Source organism: Trachypithecus francoisi, unplaced genomic scaffold, assembly GCF_009764315.1.
Source record: "Trachypithecus francoisi isolate TF-2019V2 unplaced genomic scaffold, Tfra_2.0 Lachesis_group0, whole genome shotgun sequence".
Classification (NCBI taxonomy): domain Eukaryota; kingdom Metazoa; phylum Chordata; class Mammalia; order Primates; family Cercopithecidae; genus Trachypithecus; species Trachypithecus francoisi.
Window position 1 is genome coordinate 16573559 of NW_022681453.1, and position 23575 is coordinate 16597133.

A 23575-nucleotide genomic window follows, 5' to 3' on the forward strand; every position below is an offset into this window, starting at 1 on the left:
CTGTAATCCCAGCTACTCAGGAGACTGAGGCAGGAGAATCACTTGAATCCGGGAGGTGGAGGTTGCAGTAAGCCGAGATTGAGCCACTGCACTCCAGCCTGGTGACAGAGCAAGACTCCATCTCAAAAAATAATAATAATAATACAAAAAATACAAAAATTAGCCAGGCCTGGTGGCACATGCCTGTAATCCCAGCTATTCAGGAGGCTGAGGCACAGGAATCACTTGAACCCAGAAGGTGGAGGCTGCAGTGAGCCAAGGTCGCACTTCTGCACTCCTGGCTGGGCAACAGAGCAAGACTCTGTCTCAAAAGAAAAAGAAAAAGAAAAAAAAAATCCCTACAGATATTTTTCTTTTAAAAATAGTATTATTATTATTTTATTTATTATTATTTTCATTTTTTTTTTTTGAGACAGGGTCTCGCTCTGTCGCCCAGGCTGGAATGCAATGGCACAATCTCGGCTCACTGCAACCTCCACCTCCCAGGTTCAAGCAATTCTCCTGCCTCTGCCTCCTGAGTAGCTGGGATTACAGGCATGCATCACCACCCCTGGCTAATTTTTATATTTTTAGTAGAGACGGGATTTCACCATATTGGTCAGGCTGGTCTTGAACTCCTGACCTCATGATCTGCCCATCTCCCAAAGTGCTGGGATTACAGGCATGAGCCACCACGCCCAGCTATTATTATTTTAATAGAGACAGGGTATCACTATTTCACCCAGGCTGGTCTCCAACTCCTGGGCTCTAGTGATCCTCTCATCTCAGCCTCCCAAAGTGCTGAGATTACAAGTGTGAGCCACCACACCCGGCCCCCACAGATTTCTTGAATGCAGAAATGCCAAGCTTGGCACTAGACCCTTCAGGGATTCCTGAGAGGGTCCTTAGCAGCCACATCCTATTTGCAATAATCACTTTGCAGCTATGAGATGCTGCTCTGGGCCAAGCACTGGTGTAAGTGAGTACAAACACACATGATATAATTTCATTAAAGTTCCCTCAGCTGGGCTTGGTGGCTCACGCTTATAATTCTAGCACTTTGGGAGGCCAAGGCAGGTGGATCATCTGAGGTCAGGAGTTCGAGACCAGCCTGGCCAATGTAGTGAAACCCTATCTCTACTAAAAGTACAAAAATTAGCCAGGCATGGTGGCACGCACCTGTAACCCCAGCTACTCAGGAGGCTGAGGCAGGAGAGTCGCTTGAACCAGGGAGGTGGAGGCTGCAGTGAGCTGAGATTGTGCCACTGCATTCCAGCCTGGTTGACAGAGCAAGACTCTGTCACAAAAAATAATAAGGCCAGGTCCAGTGGCTCACACCAGTAATCCCAGCACCTTGGGAGGCAGAGGCGGGTGGATCACCTGAGTCCAGGAGTTTGAGACCAACCTGGCCAACATGGTGAAACCCCATCTCTACTAAAAATACAAAAAATTAGCTGGGCATGGTGGCATGTGCTTGTAATCCCAGCTACTTGGGAGGCTGAGGGAGGAGAATTGCTTGAATCTGGGAAGTAGAGGTTGCAGTAAGCCAAGATTGTGCCACTGCACTCCAGCCTGGGCAACAAGAGTGAAACTCCATGTCAAAAAATAAAATAAAAATAAGTAAAAAAATAAATAAGGTTCTCTCTGAGTGGTGACAGTCCATGTGGGCAACTGACATGCCCACAGTTATAAGCACAGTTGGTGTATCTGGCCTTCCTCTAAGCTGCCAGCTCAGGACAAGAGTGAGACTGTCTCTGCCTTTCCTACTGCCACTAAAACAGGACATACTTCTCAAAATCAGGGAGATGACCACTGTCCCCAAGTCACTCTTTCTTCCCACTCCTCCCCACAGCAGTGATTTCTATCTACTTGCCACTCCCTTCCAAATGTGATGCCATGACTTCTACCCCTGCAAACACTTGGGAAATATGGAAGGTCCCCTCATCCTAATCTATGTCCATGCTGGCCAGGATGAGACACTTACTGCCAGTATTCTCAGAGATGTGACATGCATAGTGCCGAGGTTAATCTGGCAATCCAGGCAAGACCCTCTGCGGCAGACCCACCTCAGGTGACCTCTCCAGGTGACCTCAAGTGGAGGCCTCAAAGGTTACCTCGCATAAGGGTAAGCAAAGTCCCTTTGTAGATGCCTCGGATCCCAAACTCCTGGTACAGCTTCTTTGCACAGTCCAAGGTACCAGTGTACTTCGTTTCTCCTGAAGAAGCCTGAATCTGGGAGGGAGGAGAGGATCATTAAGTCAGAAACAACATCAGAGTCACAGGCCCAGCAGGTTACAGGAGACTACAAAGTACGGCCATTATGTGTTAGAGTAATGAAAGACTTCACTGTCAAATTGAGAAGTATTTGGAATGTGTGATCTTGGGGCAGGTACTATGAAATAAGGCTAGGTGAAAATATCAGAAAATATTCACATTGACTAGAAATAAAACCAACAGAAAATCTGAAAAACAAGTTGAGGAAGCCGGGCGTGCTGGCTCATGCTTATAATTCCAGCAGTCTGGGAGGCCGAGGCAGGCAGGTCACCTGAGTTCAGGAGTTTGAAACCAGCCTGGCCAACATGGTGAAACTCTGTCTCTACGAAAAATATAAAAATTAGCTGGGCGTGGTGGTGGGTGCCTGTAGTCCCAGCTGCTCAGGAGGCTGAGGCAGGAGAATTGCCTGAACTTGGGAGGCAGAGGTTGCAGTTAGAAAACATATTGTACCACTGCACTCCAGCCTGGGTAACAGAATGAGACTCTGTCTCAAAATTTAAAAATAAATAAAAAAAAAATAAGTTGAGGAAATCTGTCAAACACAATAAAGCTATTTGGAAGGTCTAAAAAGGAAGAAACAAATATTTTAGTCATTCATTTATTCCTTCAATAAATACCCCCTGAAGACCAACTGCATTCCAAGCCTACCTGGTCATGAGGCTTGGTTAAGAAAAGGTGAACAGGGCCGGGCGCGGTGGCTCAAGCCTGTAATCCCAGCACTTTGGGAGGCTGAGATGGGTGGATCATGAGGTCAAGAGATCAAGACCATCCTGGCTAACACGGTGAAACCCCGTCTCTACTAAAAAATACAAAAAACTAGCCAGGCAAGGTGGTGGGCGCCTGTAGTCCCAGCTACTCTGGAGGCTGAGGCAGGAGAATGGTGTGAACCCAGGAGGCGGAGTTTACAGTGAGCCGAGATCCGGCCACTGCACTCCAGCCTGGGCAACAGAGCCAGACTCCGTCTCAAAAAAAAAAAAAAAAGAGGCCGGGCGCAGTGGCTCAAGCCTGTAATCCCAGCACTTTGGGAGGCCGAGACGGGTGGATCACGAGGTCAGGAGATCAAGACCATCCTGGCTAACACGGTGAAACCCCGTCTCTACTAAAAATACAAAAAACTAGCCGGGCGAGGTGGCGGGCGCCTGTAGTCCCAGCTACTCGGGAGGCTGAGGCAGGAGAATCGCGTGAACCCGGGAGGCGGAGCTTGCAGTGAGCTGAGATCCGGCCACTGCACTCCAGCCTGGGCGACAGAGCGAGACTCCGTCTCGGAAAAAAAAAAAAAAAAAAAAAAGAAAAGGTGAACAGAAAATTTCACTCAGAGCTCTAAGTGCCCAGACAGGGGTCCTGTACAGAGAGGGCTCCTATGCAGAGTCAGAGGAGGCCAACGAGAGGCTCCTACCCTGTCCCTCAGAGCAAAGAACCTGGGGGTAGGCAGGGGTAATCCCAGGAAAAATCTGAAAGACAGTTCCGTGCAGATTCCACACGGGGTTCCTGCTTGTTCAGCGCCAAGAGGAGTCAGAACACACAAGAGCATCAACCAAACAATAATTAAAGCTGGAAAGGGAATTCAACTTTAACAGTTCCAAGGAGAAACACTTACAAATATATAAACCAAATAGTTTTTTTACATACCAGGATTAACCAGTTAAAAAATAATAGAAAACGCTGGGTACGGTGGCTCACACCTGTAATCCCAGCACTTTAGGAGGCTGAAGTGGGTGGATCACGAAGTCAGGAGTTTGAGACCAGCCTGACCAACATGGTGAAACCCTGTCTCCACTAAAAATACAAAAATTAGCCAAGTGTGGTAGCGCATGCCTGTAATCTCAGCTACTCAGGAGGCTGAGGCAGGAGAATCTCTTGAACCCAGGAGGCGGAGGTTGCAGTGAGCCGAGATCGTGCCACTGCACCCCAGCCTGGGAGACAGAGCAAGACTCTGTCTCAATCAATCAATCAATCAATAAAGGAAAGGGATCCCATTCAAAATAGCAATAAAGGCCGGGCACAGTGGCTCACGCCTGTAATCCCAGAAGTTTGGGAGGCCAAGCCAGGCGGATCACCTGAGGCCAGGAGTTCGAGACCAGCCTGGCCAACATGGTGAGATCCCCATCTCTACCAAAAATACAAAACTTAGCTGGGCATAGTGACAGGCACCTGTAATCCCAGCTACTCAGGAGGCTGAGGCAGGAGAATCACTTGAACCTGGGAGGCGGAGGTTGTAGTGAGCCGAGATTGCACCATGGCACTCCAGTCTGGGTGACAGAGTAAGACTCTGTCTCAAAAAAAAAAAAAAGGCAATAAAATATATGTGAATTAAGCAATAGGCTTTGTATAAATAAAACTCTAACATATCTGAGGATTACAAAATAAGAAGTCAATAAAAAGAGTCCTAATTCTAGTTGGGAAAAGTTTTCAATCAGAAAGATTTCTATTCTTCTAAAAATAATAAATTTAAGATAATGTCAATTGAGTATCAATGGGTTTTTTTGGTATAACTTCCCCAAAGGATCTGGACATACGTACCTGGTATGTCTGAGGAACAGAAGGAAGGTCATGTGATCTGAGAATGCTGGAGCCAATTCACAATGACCTTGGGGGCCACGGAGGATTGGGCATGGGAATAACATATTTACAGAATCCTATCATTGTTATGTATGTATAGACTGTAAGAAGGGAAACAAGTAAAGAGGCCCTCAATGTCATCCAGGACAGTGATGAAGGTAGCCTGAAGCAGTATGGCCGCAATGGAGATGGTGCGAAGGGATGGATTTGGCATAATGTTGAAAACAAGCATAATTGCTCAACAGATGGAATCTAAACTGTGGGAGGAAAACAGGAATTTAGGAGGACTCCTGGGCTATAAGTCTGAATAATTACAAGGATACTATTGTCATCAACTGAACTGAAAAATGCTGAGAGTAGAGGAGGTACGGGGAAGACCAGGAGTTCGGTTTTGTACATGATGACTTTGAGGCACCTATTAGCATCCACATAGAAATGTTGGATAAACTAGTCTGGAGTTCAGGAAAAGTCTGAGTTGGAGACATAATTTTTTTTTTTTTGAGACGGAATCTTGCTCTGTCACCAGGCTGGGGTGCAGTGGCACGATCTCGGCTCGCTGCAACCTCTGCCTCCTGGGTTCAAGTGATTCTCCTGCCTCAGCCTCCCAAGTAGCTGGGACTACAGGCACGCACCACCACACCTAGCTAATTTTTGTATTTTTAGTAGAGATGGCCAGGATGGTCTTGATCTCTTAACCTTGTGATCCGTCCCCTTCAGCCTCCCAAAGTGATGGGATTACAGGCGTGAGACACGGCGTCCAGCCAGATATATAAATTTGAGTCATCAGCATAAAAATGGTGTCTAAAAGTCATGAGACAAGGCTGGATGCAGTGACTTACTCCTGTAATCTCAGCACTCTGGGAGGTTGAGGTGGGCAGATCACTTGAGGCCAGAGTTCCAGACCAGCCTGGTCAACACGGTAAAACCCTGTTTCTAAAAAAAAAAAAAAAAAAAAAAAGTCACCCAAAATTAGCTGGGTGTGGTGGTGCGTGCCTGTAGTCCCAGCTACTTGGGAGGCTGAGGTACAAGAATCACTTCAACCCCGGAGGCCTGGGTTGCAGTGAGCTGATATCGCACCACTGCACTCCAGCCTGGGAGACAAAGCGAGACTCTGTCTCAAAAAAAAAAAAAGAAAAGAACTAACCACTGAAGTGTAAAAGTCACCAGTGACCGGCTGGGCACAGTGGCTCACGCCTGTAATTCCAGAGCACTTTGGGAGGCCGAGGCGGGTGGATCACGAGGTCAGGAGATGGAGACCATCCTGGCCAACACGGTGAAATCCCGTCTCTACTAAAAATTTTTTTAAAAAATTAACCAAGCATGGTGGCGCGTGCCTGTAATCCCACCTACTCGGGAGGCTGAGGCAGGAAAGTTGCTTGAACCAGGGAGTTGGAGGTTGTAGTGAGCTGAGATCGCGCCACTGCACTCTAGCCTGGCAACAGAGCAAGAATCTGTTTCAAAAAAAGGAAAAAAAAAAAAAAAGTCACTAGTGACCTTGATAAAACCATTTATTTGCAGTTGTGAGGCAAAAGCCAGATTGGAGCAGGTTTAACAATTAGAGAAGAAGAACTGGAAATGGCAGGTAGAAAAAAAACAAGAAACAGGCCGGTGTGGCAGCTCACACCTGTAATCCCAGTACTTTGGGAGGCCAAGGTGGGTGGATCACCTGAGGTCAAGAGTTCAAGACCAGCCTGACCAACAAGGTGAAACCCCATCCCTACTAAAAGTACAAAAATTAGCAGGGCGTGGTGGTGCGCACCTGTATTCCCAGCTACTCGGGAGGCTGAGGCAGGAGAATCGCTGGAACCTGGGAAGCAGAGGTTGCAGTGAGCTGAGATCATGCCACTACATTCCAGCCTGGGTGAGAGAGCAACACTCCATCTCAAAAAAAAAAAAAAAAAAAAACAGAAACAACTTTTTCAAAGAGTTTTCCTGTAAGAGGGAGCAAAGTCATGAAGCATAGAAATTGGTGTGGAAAAGACTAGAGAGAAGTTTTTTTTTTTTTGAGACGGAGTCTCGCTCTGTCACCCAAGCTGGAGTGCACTGGCCAGATCTCAGCTCACTGCAAGCTCCGTCTCCCGGGTTCACGCCATTCTCCTGTCTCAGCCTCCCGAGTAGCTGGGACTACAGGCGCCCGCCACCTCGCCCGGCTAGTTTTTTGTATTTTTTAGTAGAGACGGGGTTTCACCATGTTAGCCAGGATGGTCTCGATCTCCTGACCTTGTGATCCGCCCGCCTCGGCCTCCCAAAGTGCTGGGATTACAGGCTTGAGCCACCGCGCCCGGCCAGAAGTTTGTTTTTTTGAGACAAAGTCCCACTCTGCTGCTCAGGCTGGAGTACGGTGGCATGATTTCTGCTCACTGTAGCCTCAACTTCCTATGCTCAAACGAGCCTCCCACCTCAGACTCCTGAGTAGCTAAGACTACAGAGGCATGCCACCACACCTATTTTTTTTTCTTTTTTTGAGACAGAGTTTCACTCTTGTTGCCCAGACTGGAATGCAATGGCATGATCTCAACTCGCTGCAACCTCTGCCTCCCAGGTTCAAGCAATTCTCCTGTCTCAGACTCCTGAGTAGCTGGGATTATAGGCGCCTGCCACCACACCTGGCTAATTTCTTGTATTTTTTAGTAGAGATGGGGTATCATCATTTTGGCCAGGCTAGTCTTGAACTCCTGACCTCAGATGATTCACCTGCCTCGGCCACCCAAAGTGCTGGAATTACAGTTGTGAGCCACCATGCCTGGCCCACATCTGGCTAATCTTTCTATTTTTTTGTAGAGATGGGGTTTTGCCATGTTGCCCAGGCTGATCTCAAACTCCTGGGCTCAGGTGATCCATACACCTCAGCTTCCAAAAGCGCTGAACTTATAGGCATGAGACACCATGCGCAAAGTTGTTTTTTTTTTTGAGATGGAGTTTCGCCCCTGTTACCCAGGCCGGAGTGCAGTGGCGAGATCTCGGCTCACCACAACCTCTGCCTCCTGGATTCAAATGATTCTCCTGCCTCAGCCTCCCAAGTCGCTGGGGTTACAGGTATGCACCACCATGCCTGGCTAACTTTTTTTTTTTTGTATTTTTAGTAGAGACGGGGTTTCTCCATGTTGGTCAGGCTGGTCTTGAACTCCCAACCTCAGGTGATCCACCCACCTTGGCCTCCCAAAGTGCTGGAATTATAGGCATGAGCCACCGCACCTGAAGTTTGGTTTTTTCTTCTCTTTTTTTTTTTTTTTTTTTGAGATAGAGTCTTGCTGTGTTGCCCAGGCTGGAGTGCAGTGGCACGATCTCGGCTCACTGCAAGCTCTGCCTCCTAGGTTCATGCCATTCTCCCACCTCAGCCTCCCAAGTAGCTGGGACTACAGGCACCCGCCACCACGCCCAGCAAATTTTGTTTTTGTATTTTTAGTAGAGATGGGGTTTCACCATGTTAGCCAGGATGGTCTCGATCTCCTGACCTCATGATCTGCCAGCTTCGGCCTCCCAAAGTGCTGGGATTACAGGAGTGAGCCACCGCGCCAGGCCCAAAGTTTGTACTTTTAAGATGAAAAATGCAAGCATATTTATGCCTTTATTCCCGACGAGAATGATCAAGTGGAGAGCAAAAACTGATGTCAGTGGCTGAGGGGAAAAAAAGAAAACAATGTCTGTGTCTGGGCAAGAGGGGATGGGATCCAGTGCACAAAGAGGCCTGGGATCAAGCAGGAGCACAGGTCATCCTTGATAGAAACAAGCAGGGCGGGCCGGGCACGGTGGCTCAAGCCTGTAATCCCAGCACTTTGGGAGGCCAAGACGGGCGGATCACGAGGTCAGGAGATCGAGACCATCCTGGCTAACACGGTGAAATCCCGTCTCTAATAAAAATACAAAAACTAGCCGGGCGAGGTGGCGGGCGCCTATAGTCCCAGCTACTCGGGAGGCTGAGGCAGGAGAATGGCGTAAACCCGGGAGGCGGAGCTTGCAGTGAGCTGAGATCTGGCCACTGCACTCCAGTCCGGGCGACAGAGCGAGACTCCGCCTCAAAAAAAAAAAGAAACAAGCAGGGTGGCCGGGCAGGGTCACTCTTTTTGTTAGCCAGGCCAGGTGACACCTGTAGTGCCAGCTAATAGGAGGCTGAGGCAGGAAGATCACTTGAACCCAAGAGTTTGAGGATGCAGTGAGCCATTATCAGACCACTACACTCCAGCCAGGCAGCAGAGCAGCAAACAAGCAGGGTGAGACTCTGTCTCTAGAAAAAAGAGAAAGAGGCCGGGTGCGGTGGCTCAAGCCTGTAATCCTAGCACTTTGGGAGGCCAAGATGGGCGGATCATGAGGTCAGAAGATCAAGACCATCCTGGCTAACACGGTGAAACCCCGTCTCTACTAAAAAATACAAAAAAACTAGCCAGGCAAGGTGGCGGGCGCCTGTAATCCCAGCTACTCGGGAAGCTGAGGCAGGAGAATGGTGTAAACCCGGGAGGCGGAGCTTGCAGTGAGCTGAGATCCAGCCACTGCACTCCAGCCTGGGCAACAGAGCGAGACACCGTCTCAAAAAAAAAAAAGAAAAAAGAGAAAGAAGAAAAGGAGCCAGGCATGGTGGCTCATACCTGTAATTCCAGCACTTGAGAAGGTCAAGGTGGGCAGATTGCTTGATCCCAGGAGTTTGAAACCAGCCTGGATAACAAAGGAAGAGCCTATCTCTACAAAAAAACTAAAAAATTAGCCAGGCATGGTGATCATGTCTATAGTCCCAGCTACCCAGGGGCTAGGTAGAGAGGATCGCCTGAGCCTGGGAGATCAAGCTACAGTTAGCTGTGATCCTGCCTCTGCACTTCAGCCTAGGTATTGCCTCAAAAAAGAGGAAACAGGCTTGGCATGGTGGCTCTCGCCTATAACCCCAGCACTTTGGGAGGCCAAGGCAGATGATCACTTGAGGTCAGGAATTTGAGACCAGCCTGGCCAACATGGCGAAACCCAATCTACCAAAAAATACAAAAATTCGCCAGTGGTGATGGCATGAACCTATAGTCCCAGCTATTTGGGAGGATGAGGCAGGAGAATTGCTTGAACCCAGGAGGCGGAGGTTGCAGTGAGTGAGCCAAGATCACACACCTAGGCAAGAGAGTGACACCCTGTCTCAAAAAAAAAAAATTTCTTAAATAAAACTGTCCCTATTTCCAAATGACATGGTTGTCTATGTAGGAAATCCCAAGGAATCTTAAAAAAAAAATCATAGAACTGGCCGGGCGCGGTGGCTCAAGCCTGTAATCCCAGCACTTTGGGAGGCCGAGACGGGCGGATCACGAGGTCAGGAGATGGCTAACACGGTGAAACCCCGTCTCTACTAAAAAATACAAAAAACTAGCCGGGCGAGGTGGCGGGCGCCTGTAGTCCCAGCTTACTCGGGAGGCTGAGGCAGGAGAATGGTGTAAACCCGGGAGGCGGAGCTTGCAGTGAGCTGAGATCCGGCCACTACACTTCAGCCTGGGCGACAGAGCAAGACTCCGTCTCAAAAAAAAAAAAAAAAAAAAAAAATCATAGAACTAATAAGGAAGTTCAGAAGGTGTAGGATACAAGATTATACAAAAATCAATCCATTGTGTTTCCCAAACAAGCAATGAACATGTGGACAACCAAATAAAATTATAGTATCATTTACAACACCATTTTACAAGGCAAACAGAAAAAGAAACACTTAGGTGTAAATGTAAGAAAACCTGTACAGGGTTTATGTGCTGAAAACTAACTACACAATTCTGATGAAAGAAATCAGATTTCTTTTTTTCTTTTCTTTTTTTTTTTTTTTTCTTTTGAGACAGTATCTCAACTTTGTCATCTCCTGGGTTCAAGCTATCTTCCCACCCTAGCTCACCACGTAGCTGGGACTACAGGAACACAACACCACGCCCAGCTAATTTTTTTTTTTTTTTTAAGAGATGGGGTTTCACTATATTGTCCAGGCTGGTCTCAAACACCTGAGCTCAAGCGATCCACCTGCCTTGGCCTCCCAAAGTGCTAGGATGACAGGCCACCAAGTGTGGCCAGAAATCAGATTCCTTTTTTTTTTTTTTTTTTTTGAGATAGGGTCTCACTCTGTCACCCAGGCTGGAGTGCAGCGGTGTGATCTCGGCTCACTGCAACCTCCACCTCCCGGGTTCAAGTGATTCTCGTGCCTCAGCCACCAATGTAGCTGGGATTACAGACCTGCAACACCATGCATGGCTAATTTTTGTATTTTTATTAGACACAGGATTTTGCCAAATTGGCCAGGCTGGTCTCAAACTGCTGGCCTCATGTGATCCACCTGCCTCAGCTTCTCAAAATGCTGGGATTATATGTGTGAGCCACTATGCCTGGCCAGAAATCAGATTTTTAAATAAATGGAAAGATATACCATTCTTCCTGGATTGGAGGATTCAAAATAATAAAGGTGTCAATTCTGCCCGAATTGATCTATACATTTAACATAATTCCTATCAAAATATCAGCAAGATTTTTCTAAATTTTCTAAATTATCCTACAATTTATGTGGAAAGGCAAGGGAATAGAAAATTGTTCTAGGAGGCTAGAACAATTTAAAAAAAAAAGAGAATCAAGTGAGAGGAATAAGTCTGTTGAATTTCAAAGTTTATTATACATGGCTATAGTTATCAAGACTATGTGGTGTTGGTGAAGAGACAGACATATAGATAAATGGTGTAGAATAGAGAAACAAGGCCGGGCGCAGTGACTCATGCCTGTAATCCCAGCACTCTAGGAGGCTGAGGTGGGTGGATCACCTGAGGTCGAGAGTTCACGACCAGCCTGACCAACATGGAGAAACCCCATTTCTGGCCGGGCGCAGTGGCTCAAGCCTGTAATCCCAGCACTTTGGGAGGCCAAGACGGGCGGATCACGAGGTCAGGAGATCGAGACCATCCTGGCTAACACGGTGAAACCCCGCCTCTACTAAAAAATACAAAGAACTAGCCGGGCGAGGTGGCGGGCGCCTGCAGTCCCAGCTACTCCGGAGGCTGAGGCAGGAGAATGGCGTAAACCCGGGAGGCGGAGCTTGCAGTGAGCTGAGATCCGGCCACTGACTCCAGCCCGGGCAACAGAGCGAGACTCCATCTCAAAAAAAAAAAAAAGAAAAAAAAGAAACCCCATTTCTACTAAGAATACAAAATTAGGCCGGGCGCGGTGGCTCAAGCCTGTAATCCCAGCACTTTGGGAGGCCGAGGCGGGCGGATCATGAGGTCAGGAGATCGAGACCATCCTGGCTAACACAGCGAAACCCCGTCTCTACTAAAAATGCAAAAAATTAGACGGGCATGGCGGCGGGCGCCTGTAGTCCCAGCTACTTGGGAGGCTGAGGCAGGAGAATGGCGGGAACCCGGGAGGCGGAGCTTTCAGTGAGCCGAGATCGCGCCACTGCACTCCAGACTGGGGGACTGAGCAAGACTCTGTCTCAAAAAAAAAAAAAAAAAAAAGAATACAAAATTAGCCTGGCATGGTGGTGCGTGCCTGTAATCCCAGCTACTCAGGAGAGTGAGGCAGAATAGCTTGAACTCAGGAGGCAGAGGTTGAGGTGCGCTGAGATCACACCATTGCACTCCAGCCTGGGCAACAGAGAGTGAAACTCTATCTCAAAAAAAAAAAAAAAAAAAAGAGAGAGAGAAACAGATCATAAAAATATGCCCAATTGATTGGTTTTTTTTTGAGATGGGGTCTCACTCCTTCACCTAGGGGTTAATGTAGTGGCGCAATCCTGGCTCATTGTAGCCTTCACTTCCCGGGTTGATCTTCATACCTCACCACCCCCAAGTAGCTGGGACTACAGGTGCATACCACCATGCCCAGCTAATTTTTTTTTTTTTTTAAGAGATGGGGTTTTGCTGTGCCGCACAAGCTGGTCCCAGCCTCATGGGCTCAAGCAATCCACCACCTTGGCCTCTCAAAGTGCTGGGATTACAGGTGTGAACTGCTGTGCCTGACCTGCCCAATGATTTTTGTTTTTTTTTTCTTGAGACAGTATTGCTCTGTCGCCCAGGCTAGGCTGGAGTGCAGTGGCACAATCTTGGCTCATTGCAACCTTCACTTCTCAGGTTCAAGCAATTCTCCTGCCACAGCCTCCCAAGTAACTGGGATTACAGGTGCATGCCACCATGCCTGGCTAATTTTGTATTTTTAGTAGAGCCAGGGTTTTACCATGTTGGCCAGGCTAATCTCAAATTCCTGACCTCAAGTGATCCACCCATTTTGGCCTCCCAAAGCGCTAGGATTACAGGTGTGAGCCACCGTGCCTGGCCCCCAGTTGATTTTTTAAAAGATGTAAACACAATTCAGTGGAATGAAGACAGTCTTTTCAATAAATGATATAAGCGGATGTCAAAGGTAAAAGAAAAAAAAAAAAAAGAACTCTGTCCTACTACTCATATATTATACAAAAATTGGCCAGGCATGGTTGCTCACACCTGTAATCCCAGCACTTTGGGAGGCCAAGGCAGGAGGAATGCTTGAGCCCAGGAGTTTGAGATTAGCCTGAACAACATGGCAAGACCCCATCCTTACAAAAAAAAAAAAAAGGTGTTTAATTAGCTGTTTTTGGTGGCACATGCCTGTAATCCCAGCTACTCAGGAGGATGAGGCAGAAGGACTGTTTGAGCGCAGGATGCTGAGGCTGCAGAGAGCCATGATTTTACCACCGCACTTCAACCTGGGCAATAGGGTAACACCGTGTCTCAAAAACAAAAACAAGTTGACTCAAATGAGGTCACAGGCTTGAATGTAAAACATAAAATGATAAATAAAACCTGTAGAAGGCCCGGATGTGGTGGGTCATGTCTGTAATCCCAGCACTCTGGGAGTCCAAGATGGGCAGATCACCTGACATCAGGAGTTGGAGACCAGCCTGGCCAACATGGTGAAACCCCGACTCTACTAAAAACACAAAAGCTAGCTGGGTGTGGTGGTGTGTGCCTGTAATCCCAGCTACTGGGGAGGATGAGGCAGGAGAATCACTTGAATCTGGGAGGCAGGGGTTGCAATGGACCAAGATCACGCCACTGCCCGCCAGCCTGGGCAACAGAGCAAGACTCCATCTCAAAAAAATAAAATATGCCAGGCGTGGTGGCTCATGCCTGTAGTCCTAGCACTTTGGGAGGCCAAGGTAGGTGGATCACTTGAGGCCAGGAGTTCAGGACTGGCCTGGCGGCTGGGCATAGTGGCTTATGCCTGTAATCCCAGCACTTTGGGAGGCCAAGCAGGGCGGATCACGAGGTCAGGAGATCGAGACCATCCTGGCCAACATGGTGAAACCCCATCTCTACTAAATATACAAAAATTAGCTGGGCGTGGTTGTGCATGTCTGTAATCCCAGCTACTCAGGAGGCTGAAGCAGGAGAATCACTTGAACCAGGGAGTCGGAGGTTGCAGTGAGCTGAGATCACACCACTGCACTCTAGCCTGGCGACAGAGCAAGATTCCGTCTCAGAAAAAAAAAAAAGACCTGCCTGGCCAACATGGAGAAACCCCGTCTCTACTGCAAATACAAAAATGAGCTGGGCATGGTGGTATGTGCCTGTAATCCCAGCTACTTGGGTGGCTGACGCAGGAGAATCACATGAAACCAATAGGCAGAGGCTGCAGTGAGGAGAGTTCGCACCACTGCACTCCACCCTGGGTGACGGAGTGAGATAATGTCTTGAAAATAAAATAAAATGTGTAGAAAAAAATACAAGAAAATCTTCAGGATCTAGGTTTAAGTAAAGAATTCTTAGACTTAGGGCAAGCGTGGTGACTCATTCCTATAATCCCAGCACTTCGGGAGGCCGAGGCAGGTCAATCACGTGAGGTCAGGACTTCAAGACTAGCCTGGCCAACATGGCGAAACCTTGTCTCTACTAAAAATACAAAAATTAACCAGGCATGATGGCGCATGCCTGTAATCCCAGCTACCTTCGAGGCTGAGGCAAAAGAATCGCTTGAACTCGGCAGGAGGAGGTCATGGTGAGCTGAGATCGTGCCATTGCACTCTAGCCTGGGCAGCAGAGCAAGACTCCATCTCTAAATAAATAAATAAAAATAAAAAATTAACTCGGCATGGAGGAACACACCTGTAGTCCCAGCTACTTGGGAGGTTGAGGCGGGAGGATCACTTAGGCCCAGGAGATCAACGTTACATTGTGCTATGATCACACCACTGCACTCCAGTCTAGGCAACAGAGTGAGACCTTGTCCGAAAAAAAAAAAAAAAAACAACTAAACTAGAGATACAACTACAAGAAAACTCAACAATTGCATTCCTAGGCATTTATCCCAGAGAAATGGAGAAATGAAGACTTACTTTCTGACAAAAGCCTGTGTATACAAATGTTTATAGCATCTTTATTCCTAAAAACCTCAAACTAGAAACAACACAGATGCTGTTAGGTGGAAGAATAGTTAAATTATGATAATCCACACCATGACTACTATTCAGCAATAAAAATGAATGCAGTATTCATATATGTGATAATCCGAATGAATCTCTAGAAAATTATGCTGAGGGCTGGGCATGGTGGCTCATGCCTATAATCTCAGCACTTTGGGAGGCAGAGGCAGGAGGATCACCTAAGGTCAGGAGTTCAAGACCAGGCTGGCTAACATGGTGAGACCCGCCCCCGCCCCGCCCAGCCCCCATCTCTACTAAAAATACAAAAATTAGCCGGACTTGGTGGTGCATGCCTGTAATCTCAGTTACTCAGGAAGCTGAGGCAGGAGGATCACTTGAAACCAGGAAGCGGAGGTTGCAGTGAACCGAGACTGTGCCACTGTACTCCAGCCTGGGCAACAGAATGAGACTCCATCTCAGAAAAAAAAAAAAAAAAAAATTATACTGAGTTTATTTATTTATTATTTATTTATTTTTGAGATAGAGTCTCACTCTGTTGCTCAGGCTGGAGTACAGCGGCACGATCTCGGCTCACTGCAATCTCCGCCTTCCAGGTTCAAGCAATTCTCTACCTCAGCCTCCCAAGTAGCTGGGATTACAGACGCCTGCTACCACGGCCGGCTAATTTTTGTATTCTTCATAGAGATGGGGGTTTTACCATCTTGGCCAGGCTGGTTTTGAACTCCTGACCTCGTGATCCACCCCCCTCAGCCTCCCAAAGTGCTGGGATTACAGGCGTGAGTCACCACGCTTGGCCTATTTATTTATTTTTTATTTTTATTTTTTGTTTATTTTTTTGCTTTGTCACCCAGGCTGGAGTACAGTGGCACGATCCTGGCTCACTGCAACCTCTGCTTCCCGGGTTCAAGCAATTCTCGTGCTTCAGCCTCCCGAATAGCTGGGATTACAGGCATGCACCACCATACCCGGCTAATTTTTGTATTTTTAGTAGAGACGGGGTTTCTCCATGTAGGCCAAGCAGGTCTCGAATTCCTGACGTCAGGTGAACAACCCGCCTCGGCCTCACAAAGTGCGGGGATTACAGGTGTGAGCCACCGTGCCTGGCCAATGCTGTTTAAAATCCATTCCATGCTGGGCATGATGGCTCATGCCTATAATCCCAGCACACTGGGAGGCCAAGGCAGGCAGATCGCTTGAGCTCAGGCGTTTCAAGGCCAGCCTGGGCAACATGGTAAAACCCCATCTCTAAAAAAGTAAACAAAACTAGCAGGGCATGGTGACGCACACCTGTAGTCTCAGATACTCAGGAGCCTGAGGTAGGAATGGCTTCATCACAGGAGGCAGAGACTGCAGTGTGCTGAGTCCAGCCACTGTACTACAGAGACTGGGTGACAGAGAGCCAGACCCTGTCTCAAAAATAAAGAAAGAAATAAAAAAATTTAAAAAGCCAATCCAGGCCAGGCGTGGTGGCTCACGCCTGTAATCCCAGCACTCTGGGATGCCAAGGTGGGTGGATCACCTGAAGTCAGGAGTTTGAGACCATCCTGGCCAACATGGTGCAACCCTGTCTCTACTAAAAATACAAAAATTAGCAGGACATGGTGTCAGGTGCTGTAATCCCAGCTACTGGGGAGGCTGAGGCAGGAGAATCACTTGAACCTGGGAGGAGGAGGTTGCAGTGAGCCAAGATCATGCCATTGCACTCCAGCCTGGGCGATAAGAGCAAGACTCCATCTAAAAACAAAAAACAAAAACAAAAACAAAAAACAAGCCAATCCGAAGACTTTATATACTGTACAATTCCATTCATATAACATCGTTGTTCTGTATTGTTTGGTTTTTCTTTTTGTTTTTGAGATGGAGTTTTGCTCTTGTTGCTCAGGCTGGAGTGCAATAGCATGATCTCGGCTCACTGAAAACTCTGCCTCCTGGATTCAAGTGATTCTCCTGCCTCAGCCTCTCAAGTAGCTGGTATTACAGGCATGCACCACCACTCCTGGCTAATTTTTGTATTTTTAGTAGAGACGGGGTTTCACCATGTTGGTCAGGTTGGTCTCGAACTCCTGACCTTAGGTGATCTGCCCACCTCGACCTCCCGAAGTGCTAGGATTACAGGCATGAGCCACTGCACCTGGCCCCCAGGCTGGTCTTTAACTCGTGGGCTCAGGCAATCCTCGCACCCGGGCCTCCCAAAGTGCTAGGATTACAGGTGTGAGCCACTGCACCCGACCCTGAAGCCTCTACAAAGGGTGAAAGGACATAAATATGCACATGAAATTATAAACTGAAAGGAAAAAGCTAGCTATTTCCCCTCCAATCACAACCTTACCTGTAATAAGCACTTGATCCGTTCTCCAGGAGTCATGATTCCTGTGGTGAATACACCAGATAACATCCCAGCTGCAAACAGCTGGGGATAGCTGCATTGAAAACAAAAACCAGAAGCAAGCACCTGTGACTAACCACTGAGGACAGAGGCCAATCCCAGCAAAAAGGACAGTTTTGCAAGAAAAAAATAAGTACTTGGACTGGGTAGAAGCCTAGCCACAAATGAATTAGATTTCGCACAAAAACTCAGTTCTAGGTATATTTTAATGTCAAATTTCCCAGAGCAAGGGTCTCACTGGCAAGAGCAATGGGAGTCTGGTCACAAGGCCCACCCCATGCGGTGTACGCTCTGAATCCCTGACCTGTAAGAGAAGTTTTTTTTTTGTTTGTTTGTTGTTTGTTTGTTTGTTTTGAGACAGAGTCTCGCTCTGTTGCCCCGGCTGGAGTGCAGTGGCCGGATCTTAGCTCACTGCAAGCTCCGCCTCCCGGGTTTACACCATTCTCCTGCCTCAGCCTCCCCAGTAGCTGGGACTACAGGTGTCCGCCATCTCGCCCAGCTAGCTTTTTGTATTTTTTAGTAGAGACGGGGTTTCACCGTGTTAGCCAGGATGGTCTCGATCTCCTGACCTCGTGATCCGCCCATCTCGGCCTCCCAAAGTGCTGGGATTATAGGCTTGAGCCACCGCGCCCGGCCAAGAGAAGTTTTATAGTAAAACACAGTTTCCATCCATGCGCCTGCCAGGCACAGTGACTATGGACAAGTTTCCAGGCCTCTCTGAGCCTCAATTCCCCATAGTTAATGTGCTGGGGTTTTTGAGGGGGAAGTCTGTAACCCAAGATCTGGACTTTAACCTACCCCAGTAGTTCCCCTCCAGTCTCACTTCCCCTGGATTACCAAGGGCCTGAGAACACTCTAAGCCAAGACTCAAGCAGGACAGCTTCAAGGCCAAGGAGGATGGCTGTGGCCACCTCTAAAGGCTAAGGGATAGCCAAGTCAACTGCACGCAATGTGCTGTAAGATGCTGAGAAAGGACCAGACAGGGATGATACCCAGGCAGGCATGACAGGTCCTGTGGCCCCTGTACAGGGAAATAGTCCCCCAGTGGCAAGAGGTATGGGTCTTCACTCTGGCCCCCACAGAATGAACAACCCTGAGTATAAACAGCAGTCTGAGGCTCCTACCCATCTAACACCCCAAGCTGTCTGTGCCACCTCTGGCATCTCCTTTTCTTTTCTTTCTTCTTTTTGTTTGTTTGTTTGTGTTTGTTTTGAGACACGGTCTCACTCTGTCCCCAGGCTGGAGTGTAGTGAAGCGATCTCAGCTCACTGCAACCTCCACCTCCTGGGTTCAAACAATTCTGCTGCCTCAGGACCCGAGTAGCTGGGATTACAGGAACCTGCCACCACACCCAGCTAATTTTTGTATTTTCAGTAGCAACGGAGTTTCACCATGTTGGCTAGGATGGCCTCAAACTCCTGACCTCAAGTGATCCACTCACTTCGGCCTCCCAGGGTGCTAGGGTTACAACATGAGCCCCCGTGCCCAGCCCTTTTTTTTTTTTGAAACAAAATCTCGCTCTTGTCCAGGCTGGAGTGCAGTGGCACAATCTCAGCTCACTGCAACCTCCACCTCCTGGGCTCAAGTGACCTTCCCACCTCAACCTCCTGAGTAGCTGAGACTACAGGCAAGGCGGGCTGATTTTTGCATTTTTGTAGAGACAGAGTTTCATCATGTTGCCCAGATTGGTCTCGAACTCCTGGGCTCAAGTGATCCTCCTGCCTTGGCCTCCCAAAGTGCTGGGATTACAGGCGTGAGCCACCATGCCTGGCTACCTCCTTTTCTTTCTGGGATTAGCAATACCAGCATGGTTTGGAGGCAATGGGGCACAAAGTTACGTTCAGCATTTCAACAGAGTCCCACAACTTAGTAACTGTTACTGAAAAACTTCACATACTGTCCTAAGCTTCAGTGCACTCTTGACCCCAAGCCTCCAACAACTGAGCCTTCAGGTCAGTCCCATCCAGCAAGGAGCTTATGAACAGATGCCAAATGGGGGTAGAGGGACATCCACTGTAAAGAGTTCACTCCAGGCAGGGCACCAGTTTCAACAGCCCTATTTCTCCCTGCATTCACCCCAGGCAGGGCTCATGCATCTACCTCAGGCACACAGCCAAGGTGACTGTTGAACAGTCAAGAGACTTGCTTTCCAACACGGCCATCTTCACAGTCCCAGTTCACATGGCTATCCCTGAGGAATCCTCTCAGCAACTAAATTCTCCCTATGAGACCAACATGCTCCATTTTCCCCATAATGCCCAACCCTAGGCTCAGCAAACCTCATCTCTTGGGACTGGAGACTGTCTCTGAATAGGATCTCTGTGTGTGCACAGGGCATCATGTGGACACTCAATGGCTGCCTGGCCTATTCTCCCACTCCCCACCCCCATCTCCATCCCAGGGAGGCACCTTTGAGAGCTGGACCCTCCTGGACTTCCACACCAAGGCCCTGGTAACACTCCTTTCTATACCATCCCCAAACAGCATTACAGGGAGGTGAACACAGCAGGGGTGACAGGATTGTGGGAGTGGGGTCCTGAGTGTCTTAACTTTGTACAGTCAGGAAGACTGTTTCTCTGAGTGCTGATGTGACTGTACAGGAACACAGCCCATAGACCAAAGTACCAGAAGTGACCCCACAGGGGTCATGCATGGCCCTGATACATCCATGAGCTGGCACATATGCTAAAAGACCAGGCGCTCAGGGCCGGGCACGGTGGCTCACACCTGTAATCCCAGCACTTTGGGAGGCCGAGGCAGGCAGATCACGAGGTCAAGGGATCGAAACCATTCTGGCTAACATGGTGAAATCCCATCTCTACTAAAAGTACAAAAATTAGCTGGGTATGGTGGCACTCGCCTGTAGTCCCAGCTACTCAGGAGGCTGAGGCAGGAGAACTGCTTGAATCCGGGAGGCGGAGGTTGCAGTGAGCCGAGATCACGCCACTGCACTCCAGCCTGGCGACAGAGCGAGACTCCGTCTCAAAAGAAAAAAAAAAGCACAGGCGTTCAGAGAGGACATGTGTCCGTGTGACACAAGGACTACCAATGGGCAAATGCAGCTCCAAAACAACCCCACCCACATTTCAGGCCACTTGCGGCTATTTATAGAATCTAGGGACATTCAGAGGGTCACAAGGATCCTAGAAATAGAGTTTCACTCTACAAGCACCTCCATCTACATCCTAGACCCTCACTCAGCCTGCTGTGGCCTAGAGTGGTGACAGAATACAACTGCATGGCACCCTGGGCTTCCTCTCTTGAGCTCCCGGATCTGAGGGCAGGCCAGCCTTTGTAGCTCCTATACTGCCTATAACCCCCCCCCAGGGGTTGGCACCCTGCACAGCTCAGATTGTGGATACATTTTCACCCAATATTTCCACTCAGAATTCCCCTGCATCCTGAGAAGCCTCTGTTTTCACTACTTTGTAAATTCTGAACTATAATTCTGTCTCAGGTGCCTCTTCATACCCAAATCCAACTTCTTAAAGTTTATTAAAGGAAAACACATTAACTTATTCCACTTTAACACAGAAACCAATACCTGAAATCTTTATAGTCATATTAACATGTTGTAAAAATGAAGCACAACAAAAGTTGGAACCTTCAATCAGGTGATAGAAAGGCTGCTCTTGTCTTTAGGGCAGCACCAAGTGCTGCCTATGACATGTTACACATATTTAAGCATTCAGACCTCTCAACAGCCTCGTGAGGTTGGTATTACAAATCTCTCCAATGATTGATACTACCTTATAAAAGAAATATGAAAAACTGTTCAGGTGTGGTGGCTCACACCTGTAATCCTAGCCCTTTGGGAGGCCGAGGCAAGAGAATTGCTTGGCTCCAGGAGTTCAAGACCAGCCTGGGCAAGATAATGAGACCTGCCCCCATTTCACAAAAAAATTTAAAAATTAGCCCAGAGTGGTGGTGTGTGCCTGTAGTCCCAGCTACTTGGGAGGCTGAGGCAGAAGAATCACTTGAGCCCAGGAATTCAAGGTTTTAGTGAGTCATGATTGCACCACTGCATTCCAGCCTGGGTGACAAAGACCCCATCTCAAAAACTCAAGTACTTGGGCCAGGTGCAGTGACTCACGCCTGTAATCCCAGCACTTTGGGAGGCCAAGGGGTGCAGATCACAAGGTCAGGAGATCGAGACCATCCTGGCTAACATGGTGAAACTCCATCTCTACTAAAAATACAAAAAAAAAAAAAAAAAATTACCGGGGCGTGGTGGCAGGCACCTGTAGTCCCAGCTAGTAGGGAGGCTGAAGCAGGAGAATGGCGAGAACTGGGGAGGCGGAGCTTGCAGTGAGCCGAGATTACGCCACTGCACTCCAGCCTGGGCAACAGAGCGAGACTCAGTCTCAAACAAAAAAAAAATTAAAAATCAAAAAAAATTTAAAACTCAAGTACTCCTTCATGTATAACTCCCAGGAGTTGGGCCAGGTGCAGTGGCACACACCTGAAATCCCAGCACTTTGGGAGGCCGAGGCAGGTGGATCACCTGAGGTCAGGAGTTCGCGAGCAGCCTAATGTGGTGAAACCCCCTCTCCACTAAATACAAAAAAAATTAGCCAGGTGTGGTGGCGCATGCCTGTAATCCAAGCTACTTGGGAGGCTAAGACAGGAGAATTGCTTGTACCTGGGAGGCGGAGGTTGCAGTGAGCTGAGATCATGCCATTGTACTCCAGCCTGAGCAAAAAGAGCAAAACTCTGTCTCAGAGAAGAAAGAAAAAAAAACTCCCAGGAGTCAGGCTTAGGGGCCCAGGAGGACCCACCAAGGTTCTTTTTTTGTTTTTTTTAGACAGAGTCTTGCTCTGTTGCTCAGGTTGCAGTGCAGTGGTGCCATCTCGGCTCACTGCAACCTCCGCCTCCCAGGTTCAAGCAATTCTCCTGCCTCAGCCTCCCAAGTAGCTGGGATTACAGGTGCCCGCCACAGTGCCCAGCTAATTTTTTTGTATTTTTAGTAGAGACAGGGTTTTGCCATGTTGGCCAAGCTGGACTCGAACTCCTGACCTCAGGTGATCTACCCGCCTCAGTCTCCCAAAGTGCTAGGAATACAGGTGTGAGCCACCATGCCCTGCCCAAGTTTCTTTAATTTAACCCATGTCACACTACCAGGCAGAACAGCGAGTGCTCCTGACCTGTAAGTACTCACCTGAGCACATCTTTTGGGTGTTTCCGTTGTAGTTTCTTCCCCAAACCAAACCCAGCGAGTGCTCCTGACCTGTAAGTACTCACCTGAGCACATCTTCTGGGTGTTTCTGTTGTAGTTTCTTCCCCAAACCAAACCCAAAGAAGCACACAGCAAACATGGGAGTGACCCCGATGATAGGGGCAGCCATTCCCCGATATAGCCCCCTGATGCCCTGCAAGGAATCACAGAAGCAGAAGCTGTTTACAGACACCACCACCTTTTAAATCACTGAAAGAGGAAAGCAGTGTGTCCTCTAACCTGTGGCTTCCTTCACCTCTTCTTGAAGCAAGCAGAACTTTATTTTTATTTTTTATTTTTTTGAGACAGAGTCTCGCTCTGTCGCCCAGGCTGGAGTGCAGTGGCATGATCTTGGCTCACTGTAAGCTCCGCCTCCTGGGATCACGCCATTCTCCTCCCTCAGCCTCCTGAGGCGCCTGCCACCACGCCCAGCTAATTTTTGTATTTTTTTAGTAGAGACAGGGTTTCACTGTGTTAGCCAGGATGGTCTTGATCTCCTGACCTGGTGATCCGCCCGCCTCGGCCTCCCAAAGTGCTGGGATTACAGGCATGAGCCACTGCACCTGGCCACAAGGAGAACTTTAAATGGAAGAATATCTCCCACATTTATCAGAAATAATTATCCTATTATGTATTGCTGGAGAAACTGAAGGCAGTTTCCATTCTCAAAGGCAATCTGTTTTTGTTTTGGGGGATTTTTTTTTCAGACAGGGTCTCACTCTGTCACCCAGGCTGGGATGCAGTGGTGCAATCACAGCTCATCACAGCCTTGATCCCCTGGGCTCAAGTGATCCTCCCATCTCAGCCTCCCAAG

The 23575-nt window shown here is 48.3% G+C and overlaps 1 protein-coding gene across 3 annotated transcripts in view; it reads right to left on the bottom strand.

Moving 5' to 3' along the window:
* The window catches only part of SLC25A20 (solute carrier family 25 member 20), a 43531-nt gene that overhangs the window by 3512 nt on the left and 16444 nt on the right, over nt 1-23575 (bottom strand). For all 3 annotated transcript variants that reach the window (XM_033206599.1, XM_033206609.1, XM_033206589.1), the window contains exons 3-5: nt 22788-22915; nt 17490-17580; nt 2094-2211 (exon numbers count right to left, since the gene is read on the bottom strand). In XM_033206599.1, the coding sequence (XP_033062490.1) occupies nt 2094-2211; nt 17490-17580; nt 22788-22915 (337 nt within the window). The remainder of the gene's footprint in view (nt 1-2093; nt 2212-17489; nt 17581-22787; nt 22916-23575) is intronic.